Genomic DNA, 11907 nt, shown 5'->3' on the forward strand with positions numbered 1-11907 from the left:
CATAAAATTATGCCCCTTTCCTGGAAGTGTTCAAGACCAGGTTGGATGGGGTTTGGAGGAACCTGGGATAGGGGAAGGTGTCCCTGCCAATGGCAGGGGTGGCCAGATGGGCTTTAAGGTCCTTTCCATCCCAAACCATTCCATGATTCTGTGCTTTGTTACCAAGCAGTAAACCTTCTTCCATATTAAATAAAAAGGAACCTCTTCATTAAATGGTTATTTCTACCCTGTAATGAGGCTGGCCCATCCAGTTTAATGACACCAGGGGAATGAGCAGCAGTAACAGGGATTCTGCTTCTGATCTACACCACATCCAGAGCTATAGAGATTAAATGGCAGCATCAGGCCTATACTTTGCATTTGGGTTTTTTTCCTCCTGAAGAAGTTTTTTTGGACACAAGAACCTTCTCCATTTCTTCACTCAGAAAATCTGTCAGAAAGACAGGAAAGTAAAGAACTTATAGAATGATCAGTCTCTTAAAATACATGTGTAAAGCCACCATACACATGACAAAATAGGGCCTAGTGCATTGATGACCCACAGACCTGATAAGAACTTGCTACACCCATTTGAACTTTGAGCCACTTTCAGTCATCAAAACCAATGAGAAAATACAAAATACTTTCTAAATTAGCAATTCCCCCCTTGCCAGAGACTGCTGTTCATCTGGAATGTCAGAATGGTACAAGGGGAATGCTTGGGATCAGTACCAATGGCAGCTGATGGGCTGGAAGGTCTGTGGATGCTGCCTTAGAACCAGGAGACATAATTAACTCCAGTGATGACATTAATCATCATGTAACCATCACTGCACATCCTCCTGCTGTGTGAAGCAACACCTTCTCGGGGGACTCTGTGCTCCTACCCTGAGCCAGTCATGTATTGGGATTGAGAGATTGCACAGTAATATGATTTTTAAAAAAGAAAATAATCAGCTGTAAAGCAGTAAGGAATCTGTAAAAGGAGGTTGGAATGGCCAGGGATGGTCATTCTCCAGGACACAAGGCCATTCCTGCTGAATCAAATCATCCCCATGCAGTGAATCCCTGCCTCTGAGTGCTGGGCCCAACAATGCTCTCAGGCCAACTCAGGCTGGTGACCATATTCAGGTGACCTTAAAGGAATTACTAAAAGACAACACTATCAGTCAACAAAGGATGACCCACTTGCAGCCACACGAGCCTCTCCATGGGGCTGCTGCTCTAGCAAGAGCTGCCATGTGATGGAGAGGAGGGTTCCAGCCATCCCCATGCCAGGCACACCAGCTCCCAGCACACCTGTAGAGGCAAGCAGGTGGCACCTTTTCCTCTGAGACACTCGTGATGGGCCATCCTGACCTCCTCTGTGACACTCTCTGCTGTGCTGAGTCAGCCTTACACACGGACATTTCCTCACAGAGGCCCTTGCATAACCACAGCCTCCACAGCTGGCAGCACCCACACTCCCCCATTTATTGGGAAGCTCATTTTTCGCTTTGGAAAAAGCCGCTTGCCTGGCACATAAAAGAACACCTCCTCAAAAAAAAAAAAACCCAGCCAGCCACAACAGCTCCACCTCAAGCCTTGATGAGGATGTGGGAGAGTTCCCTGCCCACTTTTTGCCTGACTGATTGCCTGACTTTGCCCACACATGACACGCAAGAGTTTCCGCTGTGCTTTCCTTGAGGAGAGGTGCTGGAACACCCTCCCATGGACCAGCCTGACCGTGTGCCTTGTCCTCAGCTGCCTACTTGGGAAACACCTGCCTCAGCCATTCTCCCGGGGCTGAGATCAGAATGACAAGGATTTACAGCCCCACCGAGCTGAAGGGGAAGGGTTTGCATGCCTGGCTCCCAGCCTCGCTCAGTCAGAGACAGGATTGAGCTTTAGGAATTCCCACTCCCATCCCGTGCACAGTCAGGGTTGTTGCCTCGTGCCACACTGCAGAAGAATGGTGAAACACTGCCTTTATGCTGTTATGATTCATGTAATCTTCACAGATTTATGGGGCACAATAGATCAGTAACATAAATTTTACAGAGATCTTTCCTTTGTTAAGCAATCCCTTCCCACCTCTGGGAAGAGAGATGTTTCATGAAAAGCACAGACAAGTTTTCTGGTTTGAGCATGCAACCAAGTTCCTTGAATTTCATATCCTGTGTTTTTCAGCTCAAAGATCTGAAACAGCAAAGCATACAGAGAATCAAATCCTCTTGTTCCCCCCAGAACAAAGAAAATCCACAGCAGCAGCCAGAAGAGCTTATTGTAGATGTCCGTGTAAGCCAAGGGAATGACTTAAGGGTTTGACCTGGCATTTATACCTGTTCATCCCTGACATGGCAAAGATTCTTAGTTTTGCCTAGTGAGAAGGGATTAGTTCAGATTTCTATTTCAGAACTGAGGGAACAGCAAGTGATCTGGTAATCTGGATCTACAGTGACAACAGCCTATCTATAGAGCAACCTGGAGAATCTATACTAATGAACCTTAATTAGTTACCTGCTTTTCTTCCAAACTTACTTGCAATGTTTCCCACAAGTTTTGATCAATTGTCATGAGTACATGCATGGAACACTTATTTGCACATTTGCCTATCAGCTTTAGTCCCAGTACATACAGATACCTTGTGTCCTGCTCAGCTGTTATTCCACGTTATCCTTTGATGGTGCTATGGAAAATGAAGGCAGATACATCACTATTTATCATTCCAGTCTAACAATTCAGCAGCTTTTAAATAAGGCAGTCATGGCATGAGAACATCTTTGTACTGTGAAGTCAAACAAAGCTTAACTTAGCACCTGAACAGCTGAAACTAATCTAGACTTAATGGGAACTCTCAAATCACCTGCCTTAAAGCTCTTGCTGCTCTGTAGTGCTCTGGCACCACTGGTCTGGGATCATGTCCTCGGTGGGAACACTCAAAATAAATGTGGTTCTCCATCAAAAACTCCACTGTAAGAGACAAAAAGGGTGCTGGTGAATCACAGTGCCCTGAGAGTGTTATCTGGTTCTTTGGGTTGCCTGGTTTATGGAAAGGGTGGAACAAGAAAATGATTTTGATTTATAACCAGCATCAGTTTGCTGTTTTGCAATAAATATGGCCCAACCAGCTCCAGGATGTTCAGAGGTCTCTTACCCAACAGGTTCAAATATTTGGCTCCATTTTCTGTATGTGAAATGAGCAATTTGGGCAACCCTTAAAAATAAATGTTTACAGCACTCAGAAAATTAATAGGGTACAATTCCAAGAGGGATTAAAAAAATTAGTAAGGAAATACTCAGTACACATTTCCACTGCAGGAAGTTTTACACCCACTATTTCCCATGACCATGTTCCTGATATTCACCAGTGACTGGGAAGGAAGAGCATAATGAAGGAACCCTCCCCTGAGAATCTGGCCAGGCACAGTTTTAAGGAGACTGACATATATCCCAATTGCTTTCTGTGGGTCAATGACAAGATCCATAATTACCATGTGTATTTTGATCTTCACTGATACTCACCAGCTACAGGAAATTACACACTGTGCTGTACCTGCTGCAAGTTTATCCCTTTGCTATCCTGTCATTAACTGTTCTCCCTTTGGGACTTGCAGCATCTCCTACTCCAGCCACTGAAATGGAAGAAAATGCCAACACCAGCTTGGAAGAAGACTTTGAAGGACAGGCAACACATACAGGCAAGGAAACTAACTGGGATTTTTTCCCAAAAATAAGTTAAACTGTCAGTGTTCACTGGGGAAGCCCAGAATTCCAGTGGCCAAACCTCTTGCACAAAAACCCGGGTTCCAAAGGCAATGAGAAGGTGTTTTGGGGCAAGTGACAGCCCCCACGGAGGGCAGGTAACACCAAATTACAACAGTTGTAATTTACAAAATTGTGCTGCTCCTCCTCAAACCTGAAGCAAAGAGCAAACACAGGGGACACTTGACAAAGCCACCAAGAGCCATGGCCCAGCATGGCTCCTGTTGGTTTATTGCCTCACTCCTGTGGTTTATTGCTTCACTCTGCTCTCGAGGGGAGGAGAGAAGACAACAAAAGAGCAACAAAACCCACATTAGAACTAGGTGATAACGTTTCACTAGAAAGGCAAAATGATTTTTTCCTTCTTACAGAAGGAACACTCACGCTAAAAATGCCCCTTGTGGCAAACACAGCCCAGCATTTAGAAGGTTTAAAAAGAGACCTCACTCAAAGCCATCATTCTTTTTAATCCAGTGCTCAATCACCAGGATTTTTATAAGTACTGACATTGTGTTCAGCTCTACAGCTCCTCCACCCTGCTGCCAGGTAACAGGATGCCAATCATTGCCTCCCTCTGCTCCAAGGGCTTCTTTCCTTGGAGCTATAATGAATGCAGCTCTTGTAATAACTCCAGGATTATTTCCCAACCAGCCTTGCTGCTGGTGGCCAAGATTATGATATATGCACAGAGCTAGTGGAAGGTGTCCCTGCCCATGGCAGGGGGTGGAATGAGATGAGCTTTAAGGTCCCTTCTCACCCAAACCATTCTATAGATATGTGTATATATATATATATACATATATACACACACCACATCTCATTTTCATCACATCTTCCTTGTGAAAATTAGAGCTGCTTTACCCAGCCTTTTCTAAATTTTCCATAGGAAACATCACCTCTGGAAACACTGAAATATTCTTTGGTTTTACTTTATAATCTAAGATGCAGATTAAATGTTTTCATTTTGATAAACAGCACTGGAATTTTGCCATTTTTTTCCCCAGTTCCAAAACTTAGGCAGTTTAATCAAGCAGGTCCAAAAATCAAGATCTGCATTACAATCAGTTATCATTTGCCTTATGGGTTACTCTTCCAGTGCAACAGGTATTGTTTGAGATTTTAAAAAAATCTCCAATGTCCTGCATTCTTAGTTTTACTCCAAGTCCTTATGCATGTTTAATATTTAAATTTTATTAAATATTTAAATTAATATTTAAATAACCTGTTTATCAAGAAACCAAATATTTGTCTACAAAACAGCACCTTTGGCCAGCATGGCAGTTTTATTATGTTTCAACATCCTCATCCATGTTAACTGCTCATGTAGTTCACCAAAATCCTTCCAAAGTATCCTGATGGAAACCAGATCTCTGAAATTATTCAGGTGAGAAAAACCCTCATTCTTTCTTTTTTCTTTCTTCTTTCATTGATCCAAAAGCTCTGGTTCTCACACTCCTGGAGAGTGCTTTGGAAGGAGTAGGGACAGATAAAATGAGGCACAGAGGGACAAACCGGCACAGAACACAAACTTCTCAGGAAACCTCTTGTTGCAGCCACTTTCTCACCCAACTTCATCTCTCTTAGGGCCCAAAGGTGTGATCAATGACTGGAGGAAGTTCAAATTAGAGAGTGAAGATGGAGACTCCTTACCCCTGAGTAAGAAAGAAATGCTTAGACAAATGTCTTCACCACACAGATCTTTCAGCAGAGATGACAAAGACACCCGAGATAGATTCTGCCGTAAGGTAAGATAAGCACAAGGAATTAACTTTGGCTCTGTATAAAACATGCCTGCTACAAGGTAGAAAATCTTGAATTTTCCACTCAAATTCCATGTGACTTAGCAAAGTTCTCACAATGCAGACAGAACACATGTGCAAAACAATGGAGCTGGGGAAGGGTCTGGAGCACCAGAAGGGGCTGAGGGAGCTGGGAAAGGGGCTCAGCCTGTAGAAAAGGAGGCTCAGGGGGGACCTTGTGGCTCTGCACAGCTCCTGACAGGAGGGGACAGCCAGGGGGGTCAGGCTGTGCTCCCAGGAACAGGGACAGGAGGAGAGGAAATGGTCACAAGTTGTTCCAGAGGAGGCTTAGATTGGATATCAGGAAAACTTCTTCCCCATAAGGGTGGTCAAACATTGGAAGGGGCTGCACAGGCATTGATGGCATCACCATTCCCGAAAGAATCCAAAAAAATAGGAACATGGTGCTCAGAGACGGGTTAGAGGTGGATTTGGCAGTGCTGGGTTAATGGATGGACTTAATCTTAGAGGGCTTTTCCAGTCTTAATTAGTGGCTCTGTGATTCTCTTTACCCAGTCCTCTCTCAAGCAAAGGGTAATTTCAGTAAAACAAGCAGTGTATTTCACATCTACCACAGCACAGCTTGACCTTTGTTCCTCCCTTCTCTGCCACAATGCTCTATCCTTGGTTAGTGCAATGGAAAATTTTTAGCAGGTTTAAAAACCTGTAAGTCAGGATAGAGCTCTGAGCCTGAACACCACTACTCATGATCATTTACTGATTCTGAAACAGAGGGGAAACAAACACCCAATTGTAGCCATGACATTTTCTAAAAAATCCTTTCCTTAGGATTTTTTCTCCTGAGAATCTGAGAAGCCTCAGGAACAAAATGTAAACAATGGTTATCTGCTGCTGTGGAATGCAACAGGTGCATCTGTGATTGGTCTCATGTGGTTGTTTCTAATTAATGGCCAACCACAGTCAGCTGGCTTGGACTCTTTGTCTGAGACACAAGCCTTTGTTATCATTCTTTCTTCTTCTATTCTTAGCTAACCTTCTGATGAAATCCTTTCTTCTATTCTTTTAGTATAGTTTTAATATAATATATACCATAAAATAATAAATCAAGCCTTCTGAAACATGGAGTCAGATCCTTGTCTCTTCCCTAATCCTTGGACCCCTGTGAACACTGTCACACCCAATAACACAGGAATTAAGCCTGCTTCACTACTGGCAAAATTTCCACCAACTCTTGGTGGAAATTTTAATCAATTTTGATTTTAATAAAAAATTTATTCCATAAATTTTTGCCAGATGTGGCCACTGCCTTCAGTCCCATCATGCTGAAAGGCAAGCGTTGAGACAGGATCTTCACCTGTCTCTCAACAAGACCTCCCGGAGCTGTAGGGGGATACAGTATGGGTAAATTAAGGTGGTATAGAATATAATCTTATCCCCTAAAGAGTTGCAGCCGAACCAATTACTAAAGATTAGGAGCAGGTCTGATGTTAACAGGCCACACCTGTAGCCAATAAGAAGAGTGTTATGAAAGGGTGGATTGGTTAGCTGAGGGAAGAACTGGAGTCGGTTACTGCAAGGACAAGGAAGAGTCAGTGTCTAGAGGAGATGCCTATGAGAAACATCAAGGCATTATGAAACTCTAGAGCAATATGGAACCCATGCAATGTAATGATAATAGAACACTTGTAATATAATGACAACACGGCATTGCTGCAGGGAGTGATGGCTCTTCCAGCTCAGCTTTTGGTGCTCTCCAGACAGCAGGGGGGGTGTCTGTCCATCCCCATCCCAGCCCCAAGGGGCCCCCAGTCCCTCACATCCCTCTCTGGCTCTCCCCAGATGAGCATGCAGGAGTACGAGCTGATCCACGCGGCGCAGGAGGACGAGAGCTGCCTGCAGCAGTACCGCAAGCGCTGCATGCAGGACATGCACCAGCGCCTCAGCTTCGGGCCCAAGTTCGGCTTCGTGTGCGAGCTGCAGAACGGGGAACAGTTCCTGGAGGCCGTGGAGAAGGAGCACAAAACCACCACGGTCATCGTGCACATTTACGAGGACGGCGTCAAGGGCTGTGAGGCCCTCAACAGCAGCCTGGCCTGCCTGGCGGCCGAGTACCCCACCGTCAAGTTCTGCAAGATCAAGGCCTCCAGCACGGGCGCCGGGGATCGCTTCTCCAGCGAGGTGCTCCCCTCTCTGCTGGTCTACAAGGCTGGGGAGCTCCTGAGCAATTTCATTAGTGTTTCTGAACAGTTCGGTGAGGAGTTTTTTGCTGTGGATGTGGAGGCTTTCTTAAATGAGTATGGGCTGCTACCTGAGAGGGAGCTTCCGGCGCTGGGAAACGGCACGGATGAGCCAGATGTTGAATAATATTAGAGCCAGAGTCATCACTGCCTCCCCTTTCTCTTCAGTCAGCTGTAAATCAATGTCAGTAATGCCCATCCCACTTAGAAAAGGCTGTCTTTGCTGATTTACTTGTAACAAATAAAGATATAAAAACTGTTTAACTGTTAGCATGTGAATTCTACTTACAACACATACAGCTGGCAGTCCTGCACATACTTCTATGCCAGCCACAAGTAATAGGAAGAACAGCAGTGATATTTAAGAAATATAGGAAAAACAGACTAAAAATTGAGGGCCCATGCCTGTCTCCGCAAAGCACAAGTCGTTCATCTCAGTGGGGACAGGAGTGGTCCATCCCTCTGCGCACACAAAAAGCCATCTCCATGCTCTGGAGTTACAGCAGTCCTGGCTCCTGATTCACTTCTACCAACTTTGGCAGGAACAAGCAATTTTAAGGTCAGACAAATGGGCCACAGTCCTTGCACTCCTAAATGGCTCAAGTATCTAGGTCATTATTTCATTCCACATTTAATACTCCATACTGATGCAAAGGGAGAAGTTAGCTTGGTGCTCCTGTAAGTTTTTCACCCAAACGGCTGACACAGACACAGCATCAACTGATCTCAATTCATCAGTGCTCCCTATGCTGAGCAGCAGCATCTAAAATGCCTGTGATTTTCTGGAAAAGTATGTTATGCTTATGTAATAACTCTGAATAAAGCTTATCAGCTCTCAAAACCTGCCATTGGAAGTGTGGAATATATTGGTAGTACATAACCTTACTCTTAGAAACATGTGAAATATTAGTAAGTACTCACTAGATATTTACTATAATCAAAGTTTTAAGTTTTGTTAAAGGGAAGCTGTTGAGAACTACAATTTAATAATCTGATTGAGTGGAAGATATGGGATAAATTTACTATAGACATTCTCTGGTACAAAACAACAAAAACATTAGAAACACTTCAGAGACTTCTGCAGACTGGCAAAGCTAAAGGCTGGATTTGACTGGGGATGGAAGTACTTTTATCTTACTAAAGATCTTAACAGCACAGATTAGTTTATAATATTTGAGATTGTCAAAATCTTAAAGACTATTTCTCTTTTGTTTGTTTATTTTTCCTTTTGTTCTATTAAAATGCTACTGAATTGTTTTTCCATGGATGACTATTTTAACAGAGATCCAGAAACTTCACATCATGCACACTAAGCAGTGCAAATGAAGTTCATTATCATCTCACTTACAATCTTCTCTAACCTGTAAAACAATTCATGACTTGATTACACCAAGAATCCCAACAGCATGTTCCTAAAATGTCATTATTTCCATGCTGTAAATTGCTGAATGAGAGATTGTCCCGAGTCTTTCTGATGGAATTCCAGGGGAAATAAAGCTTTTCCCTTGGAGCAGTCCTCTCTCCTCTTACTGAAGCATGAAGTTGACCCCTCAGGTAAAGCCACTTTCATCATTTGTCTCTTCAGAATATTTGCAGATCTACCACTTTCAGATGCACCCAACAGCATGAAAATCCAATGACCTTACAGGAGTTTAGGTAGAAAATACTGAATTATCTTTGTCCATCACAAAAGTAACCAGTTACCTGAACAGCAGAACAATATTTCTCTTGCATTTAATGACATATTTTGAAGAAGAGACATGAAAAATTTCTATCCTCTGCACACCAAAAAAATCTCCATGTAAGCTGTGGGAACTTAACTTCCGTGAGAACTTTCCCTCTTTATCCAGCTTGTTTTAAAAGCTATGAGGGTGTACATCAGCAGCCTCATCACATAAGCTTCATTTTTCTGAGAACAAGGCTGAAAGCACAAAACCCCAACAAAAACACCACAGAAGCTCCACCTACAGCTACTGTATAAGTTGACACTCCAATTTAAGAGACAGATTTAACGTGCTTAAGCAGGATTTGCTTCTACCTGTAATTTTAAAAACAAAAACCAAAGAGCAAACACAAATGTGGCATCGAGCCTCAACAGAAGCTCATGACTAATGAAGTTGCAAATAATACTCTAATCACAGCAGTTGTCAGTTTCTGCAGGAAAAAAACCCAACCTTAAAAGCAAAAAGCAAGATTTGACTTAAACATTTATTACTGTATAAAGGTTTTTGAGTAGCAAACAGTAAATGCTTCAACAAGCACATGTGAACAGCCTGCCTGCTACCCTGGGCTGTGGTTACTCTTCATTTTGACTCAAAGTTACAGTGACCCCAAGTCCCAAAATATTCTGATGGAGCAGAAGGGAGAAGAAATTATCCGTGGTGTCACTGCTGCTCAGGCTGAGAGCAAAGCCTCTGGTCAATGCCAGTGTCCTGCTGTCAGCTGGGACAGTTACTTTCCTCCCAGCAGCCTGGACAGGGCTGTGTTGTGGATTCAGTACAGGATCATTTTGATAACACACTGATGCTTCAGTTGCTGCTGAGCAGAGCCAAGGACTCTGCAGTGTCCCAGCTGCAGCAGGAGCTGGGATGGAGCATGGCCAGCAGAGCTGATCCCCCTGGGATATCCCACACCAGGGCATGCCAGGCCCAGGGCAGGAACTGGGCAGTGGCCAGGAGGGGCCGAAGGCTGCTGAGGGAGGGGCTGGGCATCACTGGGTGGGTGGGGAGGGATCACTCACTGCACTGGGATCACTCATCTGTCTGGACTGTACTCCCCTCTCTCCTTTTGTTATCTCCATTTTCATTATTATTATTACTACTATTATTATATTGTACTTTATTTCAATTATTAAACTGTTCTTATTGCAACCCAAGAGTTTTATCTTTGTTCCAACCTTCCTGCCCCTTGCCCCAGGGAAGTGAACAAGCCCTGTGTGGTCCTCAGTTGCCAGCTGGGGTCAAACCATCACAACCTGTCACAACTTACCACACCAAATGCTGCCTTCAGATGTGAGGAATTATAAACCTCCAAGACCAAGTGACCAAGACCACTGAGGCTTTTAAAACCACATTTTAAAACCCCATGGCACAGAAAATAATGATTCTGTAAAATTATTTTGTACTATAAATTTTAGAACTATACTTAGAAGAGCCTGATTTTCAGATATGGAAGTCCAAATGATTCCTCTGAACTCTTACATACTAAAATAAATTATGCATCTGCAATCATGGACATGAGTTAACAAAGCTCAGTATCAGTCATAGAGGATTTTTCTCAGACTGAAAGCTTTGGGGTATTATACATGTAGGAAAAGGATAAACCTACAATGAAACCTGAGCTAGAGTTATACAGTAGTCAGGAAACAGATTTTTAAAAGGTTGTTTTCCTTTCCTCTTACACACACATTTTACTTTATCTTAAACCCTCATTATCTTACACTATCAACAGTACAAAATGGTACAAAAAAGGATGGGACAATAAAATCCTCTCTTGGTTAGTCCTGTAATTCTTAGACAAGTGAGAACCTGCTTTCTTCTACATCCACAATTTCCTCATGGCAGGATGACTGGAAGGCTCAATCTGTAGGTACAAGTCAAATTACTCATTTCTTCTTTGACAGGGTTGATTAATTTATTATTGCACAGATGGTACTTCAACTGTCTCTTATATTATACCTGGAATCTCCACCAGAGCAACTTCTTTCTTTGCCTTCCTCCAAGCCCAAACTGGAAAATGAGATCTCTGCTACTGAGTTTAGTCCTAAACTGAAGGATTAATTTCACCATGACCACAAAGAAAAGGATCATTTATTAAGCACTGAATAAGCTTAGCAAATGTTAAGAGAGGAAGAAAAAAGAGGAAGAGTTCTTTTCAAGGGGAACCCTGGAATAATACATCCCAACAAGCTCTATTTTTGACACCACAAGTACTAAACAAGAACAACTACAGAAAGTGTTTCAGGACAATTATCTTCTCTGGTGTCAGAGATGCTGTACTTCACTTCTGTGGCTGCATTTTGTGTTACAGGCAACTAAAGAATAATCATTTTGTATTTTACCTTCAAAAGCACACCCTGCTCTCCTTAACAAAAAGAGACAAAAGACAGTGCCTTCATTCTAATTACAGCCCTGTTCCTCCTTCTAACAGAGATGGTAGTAGAGCAATTTTTAAACCAACCATATTCT

The 11907-nt window shown here is 43.1% G+C and overlaps 1 protein-coding gene across 1 annotated transcript; it reads left to right on the forward strand.

The window, feature by feature from the left end:
* The first annotated feature begins 3598 nt into the window (after positions 1 to 3598).
* Positions 3599 to 7847, forward strand: PDC (phosducin). The gene is made up of 3 exons (XM_058030441.1): positions 3599 to 3659; positions 5308 to 5468; positions 7323 to 7847. Exons 1-3 carry the CDS (start codon positions 3599 to 3601, stop codon positions 7845 to 7847), a joined length of 747 nt encoding a protein of 248 aa, XP_057886424.1.
* Positions 7848 to 11907: the final 4060 nt, after the last annotated feature.

Source organism: Melospiza georgiana, chromosome 9 (genome assembly GCF_028018845.1).
Source record: "Melospiza georgiana isolate bMelGeo1 chromosome 9, bMelGeo1.pri, whole genome shotgun sequence".
Lineage (NCBI taxonomy): Eukaryota > Metazoa > Chordata > Aves > Passeriformes > Passerellidae > Melospiza > Melospiza georgiana.